Source organism: Cyanistes caeruleus, chromosome 7, assembly GCF_971803275.1.
Source record: "Cyanistes caeruleus chromosome 7, bCyaCae1.hap1.1, whole genome shotgun sequence".
NCBI classification, from domain to species: domain Eukaryota; kingdom Metazoa; phylum Chordata; class Aves; order Passeriformes; family Paridae; genus Cyanistes; species Cyanistes caeruleus.
This window is the reverse complement of record NC_141707.1, coordinates 21,167,056-21,187,559: the sequence shown is the minus strand read 5'-3', so window position 1 is coordinate 21,187,559 and position 20,504 is coordinate 21,167,056. Positions and strand designations below refer to the sequence as shown.

The window sequence follows — 20,504 nt, the reverse complement described above, 5'->3', positions numbered from 1 at the left end:
GCAACTGCTCAGCAGAGAGGCAGACTCCTCAGTGCTGCCCCTATCTATACCTTTAAGAGGCGCTTCCATCATCAGTTTCCCAGCAATTCCAGGATTTGTAAGGCAGTGTGCAATAGCCCACTCCTCTGAAAGCCAGAGTTACACTGGGTAGCACAACTCCTGCTGCATACTTATGAACCCATCTGGACAACCATCAGGCAGAAATTATTAAGAGCTTAAGTTAAGGATCCTATTCAGTATCTTTATTGGTGATTTGAATGAGGGCACTGAGTGTACCCACAGTAAATTCATGGACAACACCAAGTTTAGTCAGAGTGTTGGTCTGCTGGAGGGTAGGAAAGCCCTGCAGAGGGACCTGGACAGGCTGGATCGATGGGCCAGACCAAGAGCCTGAGGTTCAACTTGACCAAGTGCTGGTCACATTGGCGCATTGGCCACAACAGCCCCATGCAGTGCTACAGGCTGGGAGCAGAGTGGCTGGGAAGTGACCCAGTGGGAAAGGACCTGGCAGTGCTGATTGACAGCAGCTGAACTCGAGCCATCGTGTACTTGGGTGGCCAAGAAGGCCAGTGGCATCCCAGCCTGTATCAGAAACAGTGTGACCAGCAAGACCAGAGCAGTGCCTTTACTGGGCACTGGTGATGTCACACCTCAGGTGCTGTGTCCAGTTCTGCGCCCCTCAGTTCAGAAAGGACATTGAGGTGCTGGAGTGTATCCAGAGAAGGACAATGAAGCTGGTGAAGGGTGTGGAGCACAGGTCCTGTGAGGAGCAGCTGAGGCAGCTGGCGGTGTTTCGCCTGGAGAAGAGGAGGCTCAGGGGGACCTCATCGTTCTCCACAACCTGCTGGAAGGAGGGTGTAGCCAAGTGGGGGGCAGCCTCTTCTCCCAGGTAACCAGTGACAAGAGGATGTCAGCTAGCCAGGTAAGATTCACAGTGAACATCAGGAAGGATTTCTTTACAGCAAGGGTGATTAAACATTGGCATGGACTGCCCAGAGAGGTGGTGGAGACACCATCCCTGGAGGTGTTTAAGGAAAGACTGGATGTGACATTCAGTGCCATGGTCTAGCTGACAAGGTGGTGTTCAGTCATAGGTTGGACTCAATCTGATCTCAGAGGTCTTTTCCAACCTAATTTATTCTGTGATTCAAAATATCCCAAACTGCTATAACTTTGATTATTTATTTTTCCCAGACCTAGACTAAAAACTTTAAAAAAAACCCAAGAACAGAACTATATATTTTTCTTCACACATACTGCTTTCCAAATGAGAAAACAGTTCAGAATTTGTTCCTTGTTTTCCTCAGAGCAGACCCTTGATACTCAAGGTAATTACTGAAAAGGTACAAACAGGTTTTACTGGTCATGCAAAACCAGGATAATAAGTGCCATATGAACTAGACAGGACACTGGAACTCATCTATAACAGAAAGGCTTCAATCATCACTTTACACATGGACAATTAATATTAGACTGCTTTCATTTGAATTTTAGAACCCTAAGTTTACTGGAAGTTTGTAATCCTGATCAAAGAATGATATTCAAGAAGACATCTTTAATAAAGCCTTACAATTTATACTGCTTTAAAGTTCTAGAAACACATATTCCATTCAAAAAACTGCAGGAAGTACTTGAAAAGACAGATTATTACCTGAAATTTCTCTGGTTTCCATTAGATCTAGGACTATTATCTCCAAAAAAAAAAAAAAAAAAAATCTGCAAAAACATAATCCACTACCACAAGCTGTAAACTAGTTATATGATTTTTGAGACCTCAGATTTTTATGTTAGTGAATTTATAACATTGTAAGACTGCACTAACTTTCTACGTATTACTAGGCTATTTTAAGATTTTCACCGAAGACTGACTTAAGACAGCTAATAAAAATCCCATCACGTTCACGAACCACCAGTTTTGCAAGCCCTCTAATTCATTTTACGTAAGATAATTATGTTCATTTTTTAATGAGTTTTCCTAAACTAAGGGATTTAATTTATTAAGATGTCCATTAGTCAAACACCAAATGAGACAGTATCTCAGGATGCTACCAAAGTGTAGACTTCAGGTTTCAACTGTAGCCAAAGGAATTAGTTCTCCAGGGGAATGAACACACTTTCAGGTGTCTAATTTCTACCTATATATCAGAACCACTATGTTCTGACTTTTTTCTTTTTTTCTTTTGTTTGTTTTTATTGAAATGAAATTTTATCATAAAACAAACCTGCACAGATGTGAAGGCGAGGTAAAAATGTTGCAGTTTTTATTCACCCAGGAAGTTGCTTTAAATTAGTGGAAGAGAATGGCATTTCATTTAAAGTTAAAAACTTCAATTTGATCAGTGAGTTCATTCCGATTTTTATGATATAACTAGGATCAGAACACACAGGCTGATCTGTCATCCATGAAGGCATGTCCTTAGTTCATTAACAACTTCTTCACAGCGCTCTTCAACATTCAAATATGGAACAGCCATCTAGTTTCACATTACACACATCTGTTTCTATTAAACATGCTGTAGTGTGAACAACAACATCAACAACACACATATACACACTTTGAAACTCACCTCATTTGAAGAGAAGGTTAAAGTGTGTGAACGACCTGACAGATTTGGTTCTGTCACTAACCCTGAAAGTTCACAACTTGGCTTGCTATGGTATGTATCATCTATGACAATTCTACTCTGCAAACAAGTGGAAATAATGTTTTATTAACTCACTTCTTGGAAAAGCAGGTCATTAGGTGACATTCTAGTAATTCTGATTTTTGGTTAAAAAAAAGAGTAGGAGTCAGTTACCTTTAGAACACATATGAAATATACTAACTACATCAAGCATCTGACTTTTCTGTTAAATTTCTGAATTCCGAAATGCAGTAACAAAGCAATAGCCTCAATACAAGCAACTTGTGCAGAGAATTGGTCATAACCTGAAATGGTGTTAAAATACAGAAGGAAGCGCATCAGTTACTTTTTCAGCAGGCATACCACACTGTGGGAGAAGCAATTTAAAATGCATTTGTTGGACTTATTATGAACTTTTATTAAACTGAAACCTCTACAAACACTATGAATGTGTTTTAGAAGGTAGTGCTCTGTTGATTCTCTCGATTTCCAACTCAGATTGTGACCTTGAAAGTATTTTTCATTAGTGAAAATAATTCTGCCAAAAACATGGCTCACCCTTTTGCCTTTCTAAAATTTATGTCTCAGCACTACTCTTTGCTGCCTACAATCAGTAAGCAACTATTTACCAGTATTTTCTCTAATGTTCTCTAAGTTTCCAATCAACTAATTACAAATACTTTGTAAGAATGCCATACCACACCCCTATGTGCATAAATAACCTGAGATCCTAAATTAAACTGATCTTTAAGGTCTTTTTCTTCAACTAGTTATGCTCATATAAAAGACCTACATTTTTGCAGTTATCCTCGTTTAGCACTTCTGTATCTGTGTCCTGATTTCAATTCCACCTGAACTCTCAGTTTTCTGGATTATTCAATTTTTGTTTTGTAACTGCATTTGCTTATACTCTAAATTATTGATACGCATTTTCAGCCTTAAAAACACCGCACCAAAGCTCAAGAAAAAAGCCATCACCACCAGAACTCAACAAACATAAAACCCCCAAACCACAACTTGAGTTTTCCTGCTACCTCTCTGTGGTATTTTCTTGACTGAGAAACGGTGTTCTATTTACCATGTAGATTATTTTATTAATTACATTAAATTTTAGGGTCTTCTTCAGTCTTTTAGATGCAAGAATTATTATCCAAAACAACAGAATACTTTGTCCATCAACCTATTCTCAACTTAACTTCAACCCAAACTGAAAATCTATTTAAGAGCTTTTCTTTCAGCCATCCTCAGTGGCTTTACACTTTTTACCTCTACAAAGAAAATCAAGAACAATTCAGACAAACAAAACTGAAAAGATACAATAATAAAAACATAGCCAAAAGTAAAGCATCTGAGCACCAGTTGTAACGTTTCCTTCTCCCCTGCTCCTAATCAGTTTAATCAATAATTTCCTTTTAAGCATTTAGAACCAGTTGCAAAGATTTTTGACTCTTGAATAGCAAAGAATTTGGACAGAAGAGGTTTTATAGGTATGCTTCCTATAATTTAAGGAATCTAATTTATACCACACTGCTCTTCCTTGCATTGAAAATGAAAGACTGCATCCTTGCTTACAGAAGCTAAGTAGTATTCTGGAAAAGCAATGAGTATAAGTACTATGTATATGTGTGTATCAGAGAATGGGACAGATTAATGTCAAGGGGCTAATTTAAGAACTGTCTGCAAGCACACAGGATTTTAGTTCCTGTGTTTCTTGTTTTCACAGGGATCAAGAAGCTGACCACTACTCTGTCACACTGTAAGTTTAAAACTAACTTCAGAACCATTTTAAGAAAATGAAAACCTTTTAAGTGCAGTAACTTTCAGAGGCAAATTCTGCAAAACCAGAAACTAAGTGATAAGAAATGTAATTGTATTCCTTACATAATGAATGCTAAAGCACAACTACAAAAATTATACACAATGCAAAGAACTTCGTTCCACAAAGATTTTTTACATGACTAAGTTCTTATTTTAGGTTTTCTACATCTACCTCTTGTTTAAGAAATGCTGTCACATGATCATATGGGATATTACAAACATAAAAGGAATACATGTTATTGCTATATTTATCATATATTGCTTTATTTATCAATTTTGAGTTAATACCAACAAAAATAACTATTCTTCCCTTGAACTCTGGGAAGATGACTTTGTCCCTTGCTTTTATATTGTTTTAGTAACAAGACTCACTTCTGAGTGGTCAAGTACATTTCCTTGTCAGTCTTAATGACTTTTCATAGTAAAACAAGCCAAAGCTTTGTTACTGTGCAAATGTAATTATCAAACCCTAAGTTCAGATCCACAACAATTAGTCACTCATTTGAAGCAGCAACCGCTGTCATATTACCATGTTTACAAAAGACTCCAAACACTGCAAAGTGAAAACAGCCTGACTTTGGAGAGGAAAACTATGATTTTATGATTAATGAATGTATGAGAATCTGTTCTTCAGTGGGATCAGCTTTCTACCATTTTACAAAGCAGAAATATAGCTGGAGACTTGCATAATATTCCAGCTGCTGGTTTGCAACTGGCACTAAGGAAAAAAGCAGCAAGCAACAATTAAATACTGGAGCATGAGAAGGAAACAAAAAAAACCAAACCAGTAGGCAAGAAACCAACTGGAAGGTTGAAGTAGTAATCATCTTGGGCAAGTACAGTCCAGTAAGAAGAAAAGAATATTACTTCAGAACAGTGTGGAAAGGAAGAGAGCATTCATTCTGTACAGTAAGATCTGTAACTTTTTGATTGCCAAAAGTAGGTGTATATGGTAGGTATATGAAAACTTTCAGAGCTGCTTAAGCACATTGTGGGTGTTCATAGTAAAAATGAAGCAGTGGCACTTTTACTATGCTTACAAAAATTATTTAAGTAAGATAGAAAGGAGCAAAATGAAGAGGGGACCAGTGGGCTCTTCTCAATCAGTGACTTTGAAAGTCAAACGCACTGACTGCTTATCTATACAGGAAACACCTCCTGATAGCTTTGCTAAAGCCTATTAGGAGACCACCTACAGCCTATCAAGAGACCAACCATGCACTCCTATTAAATCAAAAACTGTACCCAAGTATATACATATACCTTCCAAATCCTTTGGTTATTTACAGAAACATCTTTTGGCCACCGCATGTTCAACAGAAGAGACCAGTGCAGGAGCTGTAAATACGTAAGACTGATGCACACTGGGCAGTATTTTGTGAAGTACAGTTCTGCTTCAGAGATTAAAATATTCCTACTCTTATTAAGTTCCTGTGTTATAGTAAGAATTGTATGGTTCTAAAACCACTTCCTGTAATTTTTAAAAACTACATATGCAGACAATTTACTACTATCACAGGGACTGTAGCTTTACACTAGTGAAACAAAAAAAGGTATTTAAAAAAAAAAGGTATTACAACAGCATTTTAGTGCAATCACCATCTAGAAACATGGAAAGCAAACTTGTTATTTGCAATCTCAGCAAAATATCCGTGACTTTATGGACTACAACCTGGCAAGTTTCTCTTCCAGATATACAACTCATTTTTTTGTAACAACACAGAAGAAAATCAAAACATGAAAGGGTATTTTAGCCATCCAAAGTGAAGAAGAAGTGTGAAACTCAAGAAAAAACCCAGCTTATGACCTTACTCAAACAACTGTAATTTTCAATTTGACAAAAGCCACAGGAAATGAGAATGAAGTCAGTAAAATTGCTACAAACAGTCTTAAATTGAAAAAGATTTTACCAAATATTCAGACAACACACACATTACACATTTTAGTTTCTAAAGCTGTTTCTTTCAAGTAGTCTAAACTGTAAAGATGGTAACTATGTTATAGACTGAACTGTGTAGCCTCGCTCTCAAGATATAGTTAAAAGGCTCTGAATTACTAGATTATTAGTTACTCAGAAGCCTGGAAGAAAGTGTTCAATAGATGTGTTTCTTGGCTTTTAATACTATATTTGTTAGTGAAAAGTAGGGTGCTATCCTCCTCCACCTGTCTGATACTCCAACCCTACATTCCAGTATGGTAAGAACTGGCTGGCCAACTGTTTGGACAGCTGACCTCTATTTATGCACAATTCCTCCATGAGCTAGTCTGGAAAACAGATTTGACCTTTAAACTATGCTTTCCTGAAAGCATCATTACTTTTAGCCTTACCAACCAGTGAGAAAGCATGCCCTGTGATTCTTCCTTAGATGCTACTTCAGCCTTAATAGCCTCTACTGATGCTTCAACTGAGGAGGAGGGAACAGGAACACTCATAAATCCTGCTTGTAAGCACTGTAGTACCTCAAATTCTCCGTCAGTGTTTGAAAGAGGTGATGTGGTTAAGGACTAAGTAAATAGGCTTCCAAATATACCACTGATATTTTTACTTTATCAAGATGCAACACTTAAATATTCAAGGCACAAACTGGTCATCTTTACCTTGCTTCTGTTCTTCTCTTGGCCATGCTCACAACCATCCTGCCCACCCTGAGTAACCTGCAGACTGCTGCTTGAAATCTGAGGCTCTTTGTGGCTGTCTCCAAACCAAGAGAAAGGCATGCAAGTAGGAACAGGGGAATCTGAATCTGATGCAGACAGATTGTTGCCAGAGTCATCCAAAAGTTCTCGGGAGCCTCTGAAATACGGAGATTAAATTCTGTTTAAATAACAACAGCAAAAAACCCCACCCCATCCCTCAAATACACAACCATCCCCTTAAAAAACACACTACTTATTTTTACCAGTTTCACAGCACAACTGATACCTGAAATGAAAACTGATACTTGCCTTTAAAAATCCATGCAAAATAACGGGTTATTTAACAACACAAATTTAAGAACTTCTTCAGTATTTCACGCAATTTAACAATTTCAAGCAATTGCTAACTTAATTTACTTAACATTCTTCTTCCTAAGCAAAACACAATTTTAATGTTGTCTCCTCTACTCTCTTCTGTGAGATCAGAAGCTCATCTCTGTATCATTAAATCTTCACAGAATTTTGCCACTGTTATATAATAATGGACTTTCAGATCAAACATTAATGACAGCTGTAAAGAAATCCTTAGGTTACAAATTTTAGGAATGAAGCATGTATGTAAAAAATAACAAAAGAACTACCTGCTATCCAGAGAACCTCTTAGAATTTCTTTTTCTTGCTTCTTACCCTTGCCCCCAGATTTCCGCAATCCACTGAAGTGAAAAAACACAAATTTCATAAAGCACTTACACTTATCCGGTACAACCTTTCTTTAAATCACTAAAACTAAAGTTAGTTTTTACACTGACTTCAACAGTTACAAAAAGCCACATTTATATTGTTACACAAAGCATAATTTTGCAGATTATGCATGCAATTAAAAAGTTCTGGCATTCATATTCTATTTAAGAACCATGACAGTACCCCTTCAAAAGCCACAGATAACCAAAATAAATACAGAAAATGCCTAAAGAAGCTTAGCATATAGATACAACCAGGAGGAAAACCACAGTTTTACTGCCACATTAATACTCCTAAGCAATGCACAGCAACTTGAGCAAAGTCCCTAACTATGTTATCAGTGTGTGAAATCAGCTGATTTTTATGTTATACATTATGATTCATTTATTGCAGTACCAGTCTAAGTCTTTAATGATAGCTGACTTCAAGAAGCTTTACCCCTGTCTTTAAAGGTGTTATGAAGTAGCATTACTGGACTACTCAACACTGTTTTATCTAGAGAACATAATATTCTCAAAAATAACACAGAACAACATTTGTTTCCAAAGGAACACGTGTAAAATCTTACCCAAAATCTGGAAATCTCCTTTTGGACTTCCCTGATGGTATTCCTTCATTTGTTTCCGCTGTCCTATCTTCATTTTTCCTTTCTTCTGTTTTTCATAGAGAGGTGAAAAACAGAAATGTTGCTGTAAAAATACCTGCAATTTTCAGCTACTAATGATGATGCTTGTAAGTCAGATACTAAGACCTGGGTGACAGTGTTAAAACTCCCATTCCCACACACAGATAACAACTGAAAATAGTACAACCATAATAACAGCCAGCCTAAGTTATTCTGTCTGGCATCTTCCCATCATTCTGTACCAGGGACCCATCTGGCTGTACCAGGCCACTGAAAAATGGGAACATAACAATTGCTAACAACTAAAAAATATTCCTTTTGATAAAGAGTAACTCTATACTGTCTACAGAAAGGTAAAACTTACCACAGTATTTTGTGCTAATGAATTACAAACAAAAATTAGTTCATGACAGGTTTAGAAAAAAGAACCTCTTTCTTTTGCAAAATGTCACCTTCAAAACACACAACCACATAACCAGTATAAGATACATGAAAGAAATGAATTTTTAAGGGTACTGTTGAACAAATCAGTAGTTTCTGATCAACATTAAAACTTTAGCTAATTAGTTAAGTACTTTTTCTAAATATGTAACATCCAATAAATTGGAACTACAGTTAAACTAGTTATTTTTCCTATCAACTTGAATACAAAACCAAACTTTTAATAGTGATGTTTGTTTCCAGAGGTAGTCCTTTAAGAAAAGAGGAAATTTCTTAAACACAGCACAGTAGGTTAAAATACAGACTGATACATGAATGGATGAAAAGGTAATAGAAAGGACTAATTCAAGAACAGGCAGACATTTAAATACAGTTAGAAAGCAACAATCTAGCAGAAACAGTATTTAGTGTAATTTTTCTCACAAAGAGCAAGCTTTCAATACTAATCTGCATGCACTGCATTAACTAGCAATTCCAGGGGCCAATTTAGAAAAAAAAAGTTTACAATGCTTCTGCCATCACAAAAAAACTGTAGAAAAGAAGGCAAAATCACATATGTATTAGTGGCGGGTTTTTTTAGACTATTTTTGTTTGAAACTTTATAGAAATATACAAAATAAGGACAGTATAAAACAAATCCTGTTTCAGGGTATTAAAAAAATGGTTTAGTCTGAGCTGTATGGCAAAGACAGGAAGTCACCTGCCTTTATACATTTGTACTGGCTTATTACAAAAAATATCAAACATTAAAAAGATTATATTAGATCCCCTTTTCAATTATTTATAAGAAAAATTCCAACTATTCCTATCAAATAATGATTAGTAGTGACTAGGCTGATTATAATACCTTTAACCTTCTTCTAGGGACAAATATCCTAAGAGGACATGATGAATAATGCAGTAATTCCTGCAATACTCAGAATCTGTATCTTGTTTAAACACTTGGATAATGTCTGGAAGCACAAAGCCAACAACAAATTTTTCTGGGAATCAGGAAATCCATCAGACTTGCTCTCCAATACACCACCACTTATGAGGCTTGTGTTTTGCACGAACATATTAGGACCTTTACTGATTACATCTCAAATCTGTAAAATTCAGTCCCAAAGAATAAAAAGAAAAATAAACTCTTAAATCTTACCCTTGGTTTCTTTCCCTTTCCCTTTTGTTTCTTTTTGCTTAACATTCTTGAGATACCCTTGAGGAGAATTTGGAGTCATCCCTTCAGGAGGAGGTGAGCGAGTGGCGGCTGTGCTATTTTCATTGTTTGGTTTGTGTACTGGTGAAGAGTGTGTGGAAGCAGAAGGACTTGACTCTAGAGGACTTTCTGTGCTTTCTCTTTTCTCAGGCTTTTCACACTTTCGATCTGCATCATCCAGGCATGGGAGAGGTAATTTTTCACTTGTTTCTAAGGTCTTAGTTAGGTACATAGCGGAAGACTCTCTGTTGAGAACACCGTCTTCTGAATCCTCATCCTTCAATAAATTTGAAAGTTATTTCATGATAAACATGACATATACTCATTTATTGTCTGTTCTTTTAGCAGGGTGGAAGGATGTGCTAAGCAAATTTTCTCAGTTCAGGAAATTTTTTACATACTTGTGGATACCATCTGAATCACATGAATCTGATTTTATAGGCTGTTACCCACCTCTATACACAACTTTCTGCACATCCCAAATAATCTTTTTCTAGCCAAATCAGAAATGTTCTGGTACACCTCAGCCATTCCAATTCAATGAAGCCAGTTTTCAGTCTATCTGAATTAGTTCAATGTTCTCCTTCTATCACAGGCTCTATCATATATTGACTATCTATACCTCAATTCTTCAGCTGTTTTCCAGAAACATGAGAACATTTTACTGGTATGCTTCTTGTGAACTTGAATGATGACTTATGGAATAATGAAGCATTTCAGAACTCTTTAGTTTTTGAAGAAATTTGGTAACTAACTTGTTCCAGGTGAAGGAATAACAAGATAAATTGATACAGATCACTGTATCAAAATCTTTCAGCAAGCAGAAGTAGCACAGAATAAGCTCACACAGTTCTTTGCTAACTTCAAATTAACTGTGCCACAAAAAAATGCCAGAGTTCACATACATGTTATGAACCCTAAAAAGCTTTTTCACTTGATGCAGCATAAAACTACAATGCTGTGGCACAGCCTGAATGAAGCATGGAGAACACTTACAAATGCAACCACAGATAAAATTCAACACATGTTCAGTATCCAGAGTGCATGATTACCAGTGTCAGTACCTGTAGATTTGCAGTCTGTTGTCCACCCCCAAGAGATTCTTTCAGCTTTGATCGAGAAGGTGGCTGGCGTTTCACTTTCAAAGCAAGCTGAGCTTTTGCTTTGTGGGCACTGGTGTCTAATCTGGGAGTATCCCCAACAAAAGCATCAAAATCTGCAACAAATACATACTTTTTAAAAAAGTAAACAAAAAATCCAGCAAAAACTGGTAGGCAAGTTCACCAACCCACTGTCCAGAAAAATATTCAGAGTTTAGGTGAGAATTATTCTACATGTTAACCATTACTGTATGAAAATACTTTTTATATTATACTCCACTATTTTATACATTGCAACTGCAATTTCTATTTAACTTGAAATATACTTTTACCCAACTTTTTCAATCAAAAAATAATAAAATCCAACAGAATGTAATTGTCTTATGGATTGAAAATGTTATGTTCTCAAACAGGTGAAAATCTGTGCTTTCCTAGCTTCATTCCTTAGGATAGAAACTCTTAATAAATTTAACAAATATTTCAAAAATTTAATTCTCATTTGAACTGCTGTTTCATAACATTCTGTACATAAAATTACAAGACATAGCAAGTTTACTGTAAATTATAGCTTCACATCAATGGGATTTTAACTGACATATCTCAGTGGTTTTTCCCACTATTAGTTTCACTAACAGAGAATCTGAAGAACAATTCAAATAGTTGTCTCTGCATCCATCTCCTCTTTCCCACAATGTTTAAGAAATACATTGCAGCCATATTGAAAATGTTGGGGTAATCTAAACTCAAGTAACCACACTGACTCAGCTCGGCTAAAACATTTACTCAGTCAGTATGAAACAGCAAACACTTCAGTTCTCTTAACAACAAAAAAACCACTACACATATAACTCCTCCTAATTTTCCTCAAGTGCAAATAAAAAATACTACAATCTACTTACCAGAAATCAGCATATCTAAAGAATTTATTCTTTCTTCTATTGAACTGGTTTCTTTTTCACTGTCTTTTGTCTTTGACTGTTCGTTAGATTGGCCTGGACTTTGACAGCCATCTTCCAATAAACTGCCACCTTCAAACATATAAGGCATTTTCTCATATGCTTTTAATTTATTTTCAAGCTCTGAAATCTGCAGGAATTAAGATTCAGAAGTCAGATACAAGTCTCCAAGAATTCTGAAATTTATTTCAAAATATAATATTGCTTTACTTTTTCCTGATATATTTTCAGTTGTTCTGCATATTTCTGGTCTCTCTCTTCAAGTAGCTTTGAATGATCTTCTTCTTTCTTCATAAATTCTATTTCTCTGGTGAAAGAAACATATACATTTCTATGAAACAGTAATATACAAAAATGTAGGAAATATGTTAAATAGAAATATGCACAACTGCATTTATGAAAAAGCATACCATCAGTGAATGGTGACAAAAATCCATCTGTAAGGTATAACAGATTCATTAATCATATGATGTCATAAAATGACATTTATTTCTATGCTTCTACTGTCTTCAAAAGAAAATACAGATGACTATAATTTACTCTGGGCAGAAAAAGAATTTGCAGCAACGCTTTTTCTGCAAAGTTACAACCAACCATCTCTCATTTTAAAGGTGTCAAGTTGCATATGCATTTAAGCCCGAAATACATGCACGACTCCAATCATTACACCTTACTCTCTTCCACGAAAATACATGCACACACAGTATATTTTCCTTCCAAAAGCTATGGGAAAATTCTTTGTAGGAAAATGAATTGCATTTCAAGTTTCTGCTTGGTTCATCCTACAGCAATTGCAATGGTTGGCTTTTACCAAAAGAAACAATGACTACAAGAAGGAAACAAAAATAAAAGCTGCTTTTGCCTGCGCCATATGGAATGACATACAAAACCAGAAAATAAGCATAAAACAGCTACAACAGATGCAAAAGCTTCAGGGACAATCAAATGAATAATGGGAATTTGCTAAACAGTGAGGGAATGGAAAGTAGCATGTTAGCAGTCATCTTCACGTACTTTTGAACTTCCATACGGATAAGCTTGGGAGGAGAGGGGAAAGGAAACCTTTAAAAAGCTCACCAAACAGCACAAAAACGTACTGTGAAAAGTTACATTTCTGGATGTGGACTACAAAGCAAAAGATCATAATAAATTGCTTTTAAAAGTAACAAGTGGAGAAATTTGGAACAAGAATATTATACGCTTACAGCAGCTACCAAAAACAACAGTTGTCTTCTGTATTATCTGTACACATCTACAAGTATTTTTTAATTATCTCTTGTTTAGCTAAGACAGAAGATTGTAGAACAATTAGACATTACTGTATAACAACAGTGCTGGAGTCCCCCACAGGTGTATCTAATAAACAATATTACTTCTACTAAAAAACTCACACCCTTTAACAGATTGAAGATACTGTTTTCATGCTGCCATTTTAGTGGGCTAGATACATATCCCCAAAGTTTAAACTTTTCTCAAAATTCTTCTTACTCCTATAAGATATAAATCCTAACTCAGACTAAATCATATGTATCTGGCTATTATGAAATATCCTTTGATGCCTACTCTATCTGCAACACTGAAGTCAGTCAAAGCAGAGTTTTTCACAGGGAGCAAAAGGTATTGCCAAACACCTCATATCAAATTTCAAGTAGTCCTTCCAAAAATTATAAATGCATTACAGCTTTTTAACTAACTTGTTTTTAAAAAGTTGTCATTGAAATATTAAATCTTTTTTCCTTAGCTATGAACCAAAAGCAGCAGCAAGATTTTCAGAGAACCTTTCAGGAAGCTGGTGATTTAAGGTATGGAAGAATTCGGCATTTATAGCCCACTGCTTCCCTGCACTCTAATAAATGAAAAGAAAGTATGTTAAGCAAATCCTATTCCCCTAGGTATTGCTGACAACCTTCCCCAAGTTGTACAAAACATACAAGCAATAAACAGAGACCTGGTATTTTGGGGTACTTACTTTTGTTGGTAGTCTTTAAGCAATTTCTTGGCCTTGCTGTATTTCTTTTCAAGCGCATCACACTGTTCTTGAGTCTCTTTAAGACGCTCATTTACTGTTTTGCATAAATTTTGTGCTTCTAACCAGTAGGTCTCTAACTTTTTTATTTTCTCTTTGCTTTCATCCAAGTTTTGCTGTAGTTGGGCTCGACTAAATTTCCATTCATTTTTTTCTGCTTCAACAACTTTTAACTGAAAAGATTAATACTTAATGAATTAATCTAAACTAAAAGAGGAAATAAAACAGTTGTTGATACATGTTTAAGTAATAAAGCTAATAGTAATTATATTAAATAATTAATTATAGTAATTACATTAGTTAAGCTAATAGTAATTATATACTTATTGGTAATATTAAAACAGGACGCAACTTTTAAAGTAATCACATAAACTCTTCCCAAACCTTGCTAATCTAAGCAAGTTTTGAACTGAAACCCAAGAGTCTTTTACTTGTTCCCTATTGGTATTGCATCTTTCTCGACAGATTAAATGACCATGACCCCTATTATTAGCTTATATTGTTCAAGATCTCACCAGATCTTAATATCTCTGAGATGCCTATTTTGAATACTTTCAAAGGCCACTGCAGATAAAGAATCTTAACCTGTACAAGACAAGCTCCCTACTACTTTGTTACCAACAGCTTTTTGAATAAACATGACCAGTTGATCTTCCCTGGTAACTTTATATGACATTGGTCTTCTTAATCAATGATGGCATGCACAGGGTTTCCTTTTCTTGAGCTAATGTACAAAACCACCAAGTATTTCCTCAGTAGAGGAAAGGGATGCCACCCCTTCAGCTTGACAGCAGCCACATTACACATGGGAAAGTTAACATGTGAAGATCTCCAGGCCTTAGAGGAGTGAACAGGCAAGATACAGCTTAGTTTGTCCATGCCTTCTTCTTTGGGAGCACCGCTTACACTGAGGAAATAAATCCCTGCTTTTGAAGCCAGTTAAGATCACCTGCCAATGGAACAAGGAGGTTGAAAGGACCAAGAATTTTTTGAATTTAAAAACTGGGTTGTAAATTGTACTAATATCAACATTTTAAACAGCTTTTCTGCAATGCAGTTGGGCCACGTACCAAGAATACTAGAAAGAGGAGGAGCACTGTCAGAAATCATAAAGCGAACTATCATAAATAGCTTTGTCTGTCTTGCCTCAACAATTGCAGAGTGCATGAAATACCCCAGTAGATACTGCTACTGAAAAATTCTGTGAACTCAAGCACTAGGCCCTCTTCACTTGCTACCTGTTTCCAGCAATGTGCTGCAATTTGTCCTAGGATATGCATCTCTGAGCCAAGGTAAAACTGAAGAGCAACGGAATAATAGAAGCTTCTCACTCATACACAAAATTTTCAGAAAAAGGCCACGTATAAATCTGCACCAGTGGAAAAAGCAGCAAGAAAGAACAAGAAATCCTTTCTCATAATAAGCAGAGGCATTGAACCAATCTTCAGCAAAAAAAATACTGGAAAAAACTCTCTGCCCAGACCAGGTCAGAAATTTGAGGAAAGAAGATAGCAGAAATAACTTTCTGGTAACAGAAAGACAGCCACAAACTATTGTCTATTCTCAAATCTATTCTCAAATAAGACAAGTTCTATCCAGTGATAATGTTCTCATTTGTGATTATGAGCTCTTTCATACAGCTCTCCACTATAAGCTACTCTAAGCAGTAATACTAAAGCATTAATTTTAAAGTGGAGACTTAGTGAATGGGTTTTTTTAGTTGTTTTATGTGACTTTTGGGGCTTTATTTGTTTGACTGATTTATTATTTTTAATTTGAGCATAGCTTTTCAGCTTAGAAATGTCTGTCTAGCACAACATTGTAGAGAGCACCTGAAGCGTAAATAGATTGCTGCTTTTTGCATTCAGCCTATTCCTGGTAAAATCAATAGCCATAAAAACAAAACAAAAAAAACCCTCAAAACAAACCACCCAACAAAAAACCCTACTAATAATAATATTCTTTGATAACTTACCTTCTCCTTCAGTTGATTCACTTCAGCTATTGTTACTGCATGTTTTAATTGTAGCTGGAACAGATAAAAAAAAATTGTATGAGCACACACAAAATTACATTTGAAAATGCTAGTTTTAAGTGTTTCTCCATGATTCCCTTTTTTCCAAAACTATTGCTATAGTGGCATAAAGTCAATTATTATTATTAATTATTTGTCAATTACAGGAGAAGTAATCATGAGCTTTTATTTTAAAAAAAAAAATTTAAATTACTGAAACCTCAAATAAGTTCCACAGTACATAACCACCCTAAAAATCTCCCACTGTTGTCTATACATTAGGAAAGCTGAAAAGACTACAGTAATGTTTCAATGTGCCAGGGTAATGAAAAGGCAGCAATGCACTTATGATGAAAACTGGTAAAGTAGTAAAGGCAAATAAAGGAATAAAGGAAAAACTTAGTAGTACTATTTTTACAATCAGCACTTAAAAATAAATGTGTTGGCTTTTATTTAAAATTAAGCCATGTATTTACACAACACAAATCTTAATAGGATTATTAGAAAACTAAAAGACTACATTTAAGCTGAATATAAAGATTTTTTTTAACAAGTATTAATTGTTCCTTGTATCTTGCTTTCCATCTGTAACCCTGTGGAGATTTTCTTTTTTGTAAAGGCACATTGCACCAAACCCAAATTAAAACTGGTGAGTCCATGACTATTCTTCATTTAGATTATGTTAGTAACAGCACAGTAATGATTCTACATGAGATTATAATTGCATCCCAAGTAAATATAGCACTTAAGAAGCTTCAGCTTGCTGCTATGCTCCCAAACCTAGAAAAATTGTAAATGTTCTCTAGAGATCAGCAGCCTGCATTTTCTACTTCCTCAATGACATCAGCAACATTATCAAGAGAACAAATTTAGGAGATCTGCAAAAGACCAATCCTTCACAAAAATAAGCTGATGTAACAGCAAATAGCATCTGACAAAACAGGTTCTTTACAGTATATTTTTCTCCTCCTGGAGTGAAAATGCCAGGCGCTTAAATCTACCAGAGAAGCCTGGACTCCTAAATGCCAAAGGCTGTACCATTTAAGTCCCTGACTAAATCCCACAGCCCTGGATAAAGTAAATATGCTCCTTTATAAAAACCCTGGGAAAAGAGAACCGTACTATTTCCAATTATCTTAAGTTGTGATTCAGAGCCTGGAATGCCCTATTGGGTTTACAAATCCATTCCTTCCAAAAAAACACACCATAAAAAATACCCTCCAAGCCAAAAATATGCCTATCTACAGAATCAAGTGCTTTTATGTACACAGATTTCTCAGAAGACTACTGGGGCTAAACCAAGAAATTAGATATGTATTTCTTGTCTTCCTGAAAAACATCTCACAACACTTGAGACCATTCAAAACAGGCATATTTCCACACCCCCCATGCTCTCTTGCAGCTAAAGCCATTTTACTGGGCAGCAAACACATACAAAGGCCAATAGGCCACAGGAGAACTATGAGAAGCATCCTATCTATCTAATGCAATGCCCAGACATAACAAGGAAAGAGTTGGGGCTGGGTTCTACCTTCTCTTTCAAAGGGCTTTTGAAATTTAATTTAAATCAAAAGATTGTTTAATGTAAATATACACAGGGAAACTGGATATAAAAAATTACAGATGACCTACATTTCAATGGACATTCACTGGAGATATTTTTGGTGATACTGGGAAAAAACAAACCGAAAGCTATGAAAGGGAACATGAAAGAGATTATCTCCAAATCCTACAAGGTTCAGATGTTTCCCAGTGCATCACAAAGAATATTTAAGAAACTGCTACAACACCTCTTTAAATTTAAGAAGAGACTGTGCTGAATCCATATCCAGTAGTAAACCAATATCTTCATTTTCAGGAAGATCGAAAACTTCTACAGATTTTCCATGTAAATGTGACTCATAGGTATCCTCCTCTTCATCATCATAATCATCATCCTGACAAATTGAGAAAATCATGACATTCTGTTTGTAACACACACACGTGCACACTTTTGCATTATGGTAGTAGCAATAATCAAAGCACACAATCAAGGAATCCAACTAGCTGCAGAACTTTTCTTGACTAGTTACTGTTCCTTTTTAATTTCTTATACCTAGGATAAGCATCAAAGATAACTTGCAAACACCTTCATCAAAGTTCCACAAAAGAGAGCTAAGAAAGACATGCACAAAACTGTCACATAGCACTGACAGTTAAAAGTCAGTTATGGATTAGAGATAAAGCCATAATCATGTGCCTTGATAACAGTAGTGTATGAAGTGCTTATTTTCCTGTTTTTAACAAGTTGCCTGTGTTACACTTTTTTTGCTTCAGTTTGATCAAACTCACCCATTTATCCCATTACCTAGCAGAGAATGAACGATGTTTTACCTGCTCTGTATCATCATGAACATAGTGCTGCTCATACAGACATCTCTCTTGCTCTAAGGTCTCACTAATGAGACGAGCTACTTCACTCTCAGCCCCAGGCTTCTCTCTCCCAATCAAAAACCTACAGGAAAAAAAACAAATTATCAAATTATCTTGCAGCAGAAAATCTTAACACATTCTTAAGAAATGAGTTTGCTACACTGTTGCCTTGCACAACATTTTTGTAAAATTTTCATACTATGGTTTTGTATTCTCCATGAATGAAAAATGACAAAAAGAAAATTATTTCAGAGAAAACATACATACCTCACTGTGCCTTTGGTGTTCTTTAATACAGTGGCTGCAAAGAACTGAGTAACTCCCACTAGACTTATGCCATCAACCTCAACAATCTGATCATTTACTTGAATTCTGCAAAATAAGTAAATGCTTAGCTATCAGTAAAACAATAGTACTTCGGCTTGAAACATTTTCGACACGACAAATGTAACTTAAAACTCACTAGTATTTACAATGACAAATTCTGAGTCCATTGAAATGCATTGCTTAAAAATAGTCTCCTCATCCTCTGTTACTATGCAAATCACCGATTAAAATTTACACAGCATTTGACTTGATATTTTTTATACTATTTACATAGTGATTGGTGTTCTGCTGAGTCAACACCATTTTGTGGTATTTCTACACATGGGCTCATTTGGAACATTTCTCATATGTGCTGTAAGCAGATCTAAAGTTACTTAGCAAAAATGCCCTATAATAAATAACTCATTTTTTTATATTTAACATAAAGGAATGCAATATTCACTCAGCTGCACTCAGCTTTTGTACTTTTATTCACAATATTCACCATATCTAATGAAAGTAACTGGGCTCAGTTCAAAATTTGTAAAAAAGCATAACTGATTCAACGGAAAACTCACCGTCCATCCCTCTGAGCAGCTCCGCCATCTGTTATTGTTTTTACAAAAATACCTAGTTTTTCCAGTCCCTGATCAGCACCAACTCCCATTCCAATGATACTGATGCCCAGACCCCTGTCACCTAAGGGATTCAAAAATCTAACATTAGCTGCATGACATATGATGTAACAATTAGCAATATGAGCTGTTTCAAAGCATTCCAAGCCTTCCACACAAAAGATAATATAAATTCACTTATAAAAGAGAAAAAATAGAACATATTTTATATGTAGATACTACTTAAAGCCTTTTTGCCCTATAGCCTTCCTAACTTCAATTCAGTATGACAATCTGCACTTAGTAGAGGCCTATCCAGTTGACACTCACTATATTCACCAGAACTAGCCACAAATCTAACCCTAAACACATTGAAAAAATTCAAGACCTAAATTCAGGGAATATACAGATATGGTTTTATCTTTTGTTCCTATAGTATCTCTTGCAAATATTCATTGTTTGATTTGTACCTTTTTCAATTTCCACAGGAAACACTTCCATTTTTTCCACTCTTTTCTCAAGTTCATACTCAGCTGAAGCTGCCACAGGGTCAACTTCTTCATTACGTCTATCATAGTCTTCATTTGAGTAAGTACTGAAAACCTAAGAAATGTAACAGAAAACTTCTTTTAATGTCTTCTCACCTCCTTTCAAACATCATATAATTGAAAACCAATCCATAAGAAAATAAAAATGATATTTCCAGAGATCTCATTTTCTAAATAACCATCAACTTAATAAATACTGGTGCTGTCAGACAGTTTCCAGCTTAAAGAGAAGTAATGTGTTAAAAGTGTCAAAACAATTACTTTAACTTTTATTAAAAATTACTTTTTTAAGATTTTATCTTGCAACTGAACCAAATAGTTAAAAGACATCAGTCAGCTCCTCTTTGATATCGTGTGACTTTTTTTATTAGGACTACATTCCAACAAATCCTTCCTCTCTTCTTCCCTCCCCCCACACCATCTGCCAATTGCAGTGTTTCAAAC

The 20,504-nt window shown here is 35.6% G+C and overlaps 1 protein-coding gene across 9 annotated transcripts in view; it reads right to left on the bottom strand.

Annotated features, from left to right (window-relative positions):
- The window catches only part of LOC111932080 (neurabin-1-like), a 108,465-nt gene that overhangs the window by 6,053 nt on the left and 81,908 nt on the right, over positions 1-20,504 (bottom strand). For 4 of the 9 annotated variants that reach the window (XM_086896686.1, XM_086896684.1, XM_086896685.1 and 1 more), the window contains 15 exons: positions 19,983-20,115; positions 19,477-19,597; positions 18,860-18,964; positions 18,554-18,674; positions 17,971-18,117; positions 16,142-16,195; positions 14,110-14,339; positions 12,351-12,447; positions 12,084-12,270; positions 11,149-11,300; positions 10,028-10,361; positions 8,389-8,473; positions 7,721-7,792; positions 7,041-7,236; positions 2,568-2,684 (listed from right to left, as the gene is read on the bottom strand). In XM_086896686.1, coding sequence (XP_086752812.1) covers positions 2,568-2,684; positions 7,041-7,236; positions 7,721-7,792; positions 8,389-8,473; positions 10,028-10,361; positions 11,149-11,300; positions 12,084-12,270; positions 12,351-12,447; positions 14,110-14,339; positions 16,142-16,195; positions 17,971-18,117; positions 18,554-18,674; positions 18,860-18,964; positions 19,477-19,597; positions 19,983-20,115 — 2,151 coding nt within the window. The remainder of the gene's footprint in view (positions 1-2,567; positions 2,685-7,040; positions 7,237-7,720; positions 7,793-8,388; positions 8,474-10,027; positions 10,362-11,148; positions 11,301-12,083; positions 12,271-12,350; positions 12,448-14,109; positions 14,340-16,141; positions 16,196-17,970; positions 18,118-18,553; positions 18,675-18,859; positions 18,965-19,476; positions 19,598-19,982; positions 20,116-20,504) is intronic. The other 5 variants (XM_086896689.1, XM_086896690.1, XM_086896688.1 and 2 more) reach the window with 2 other exon arrangements.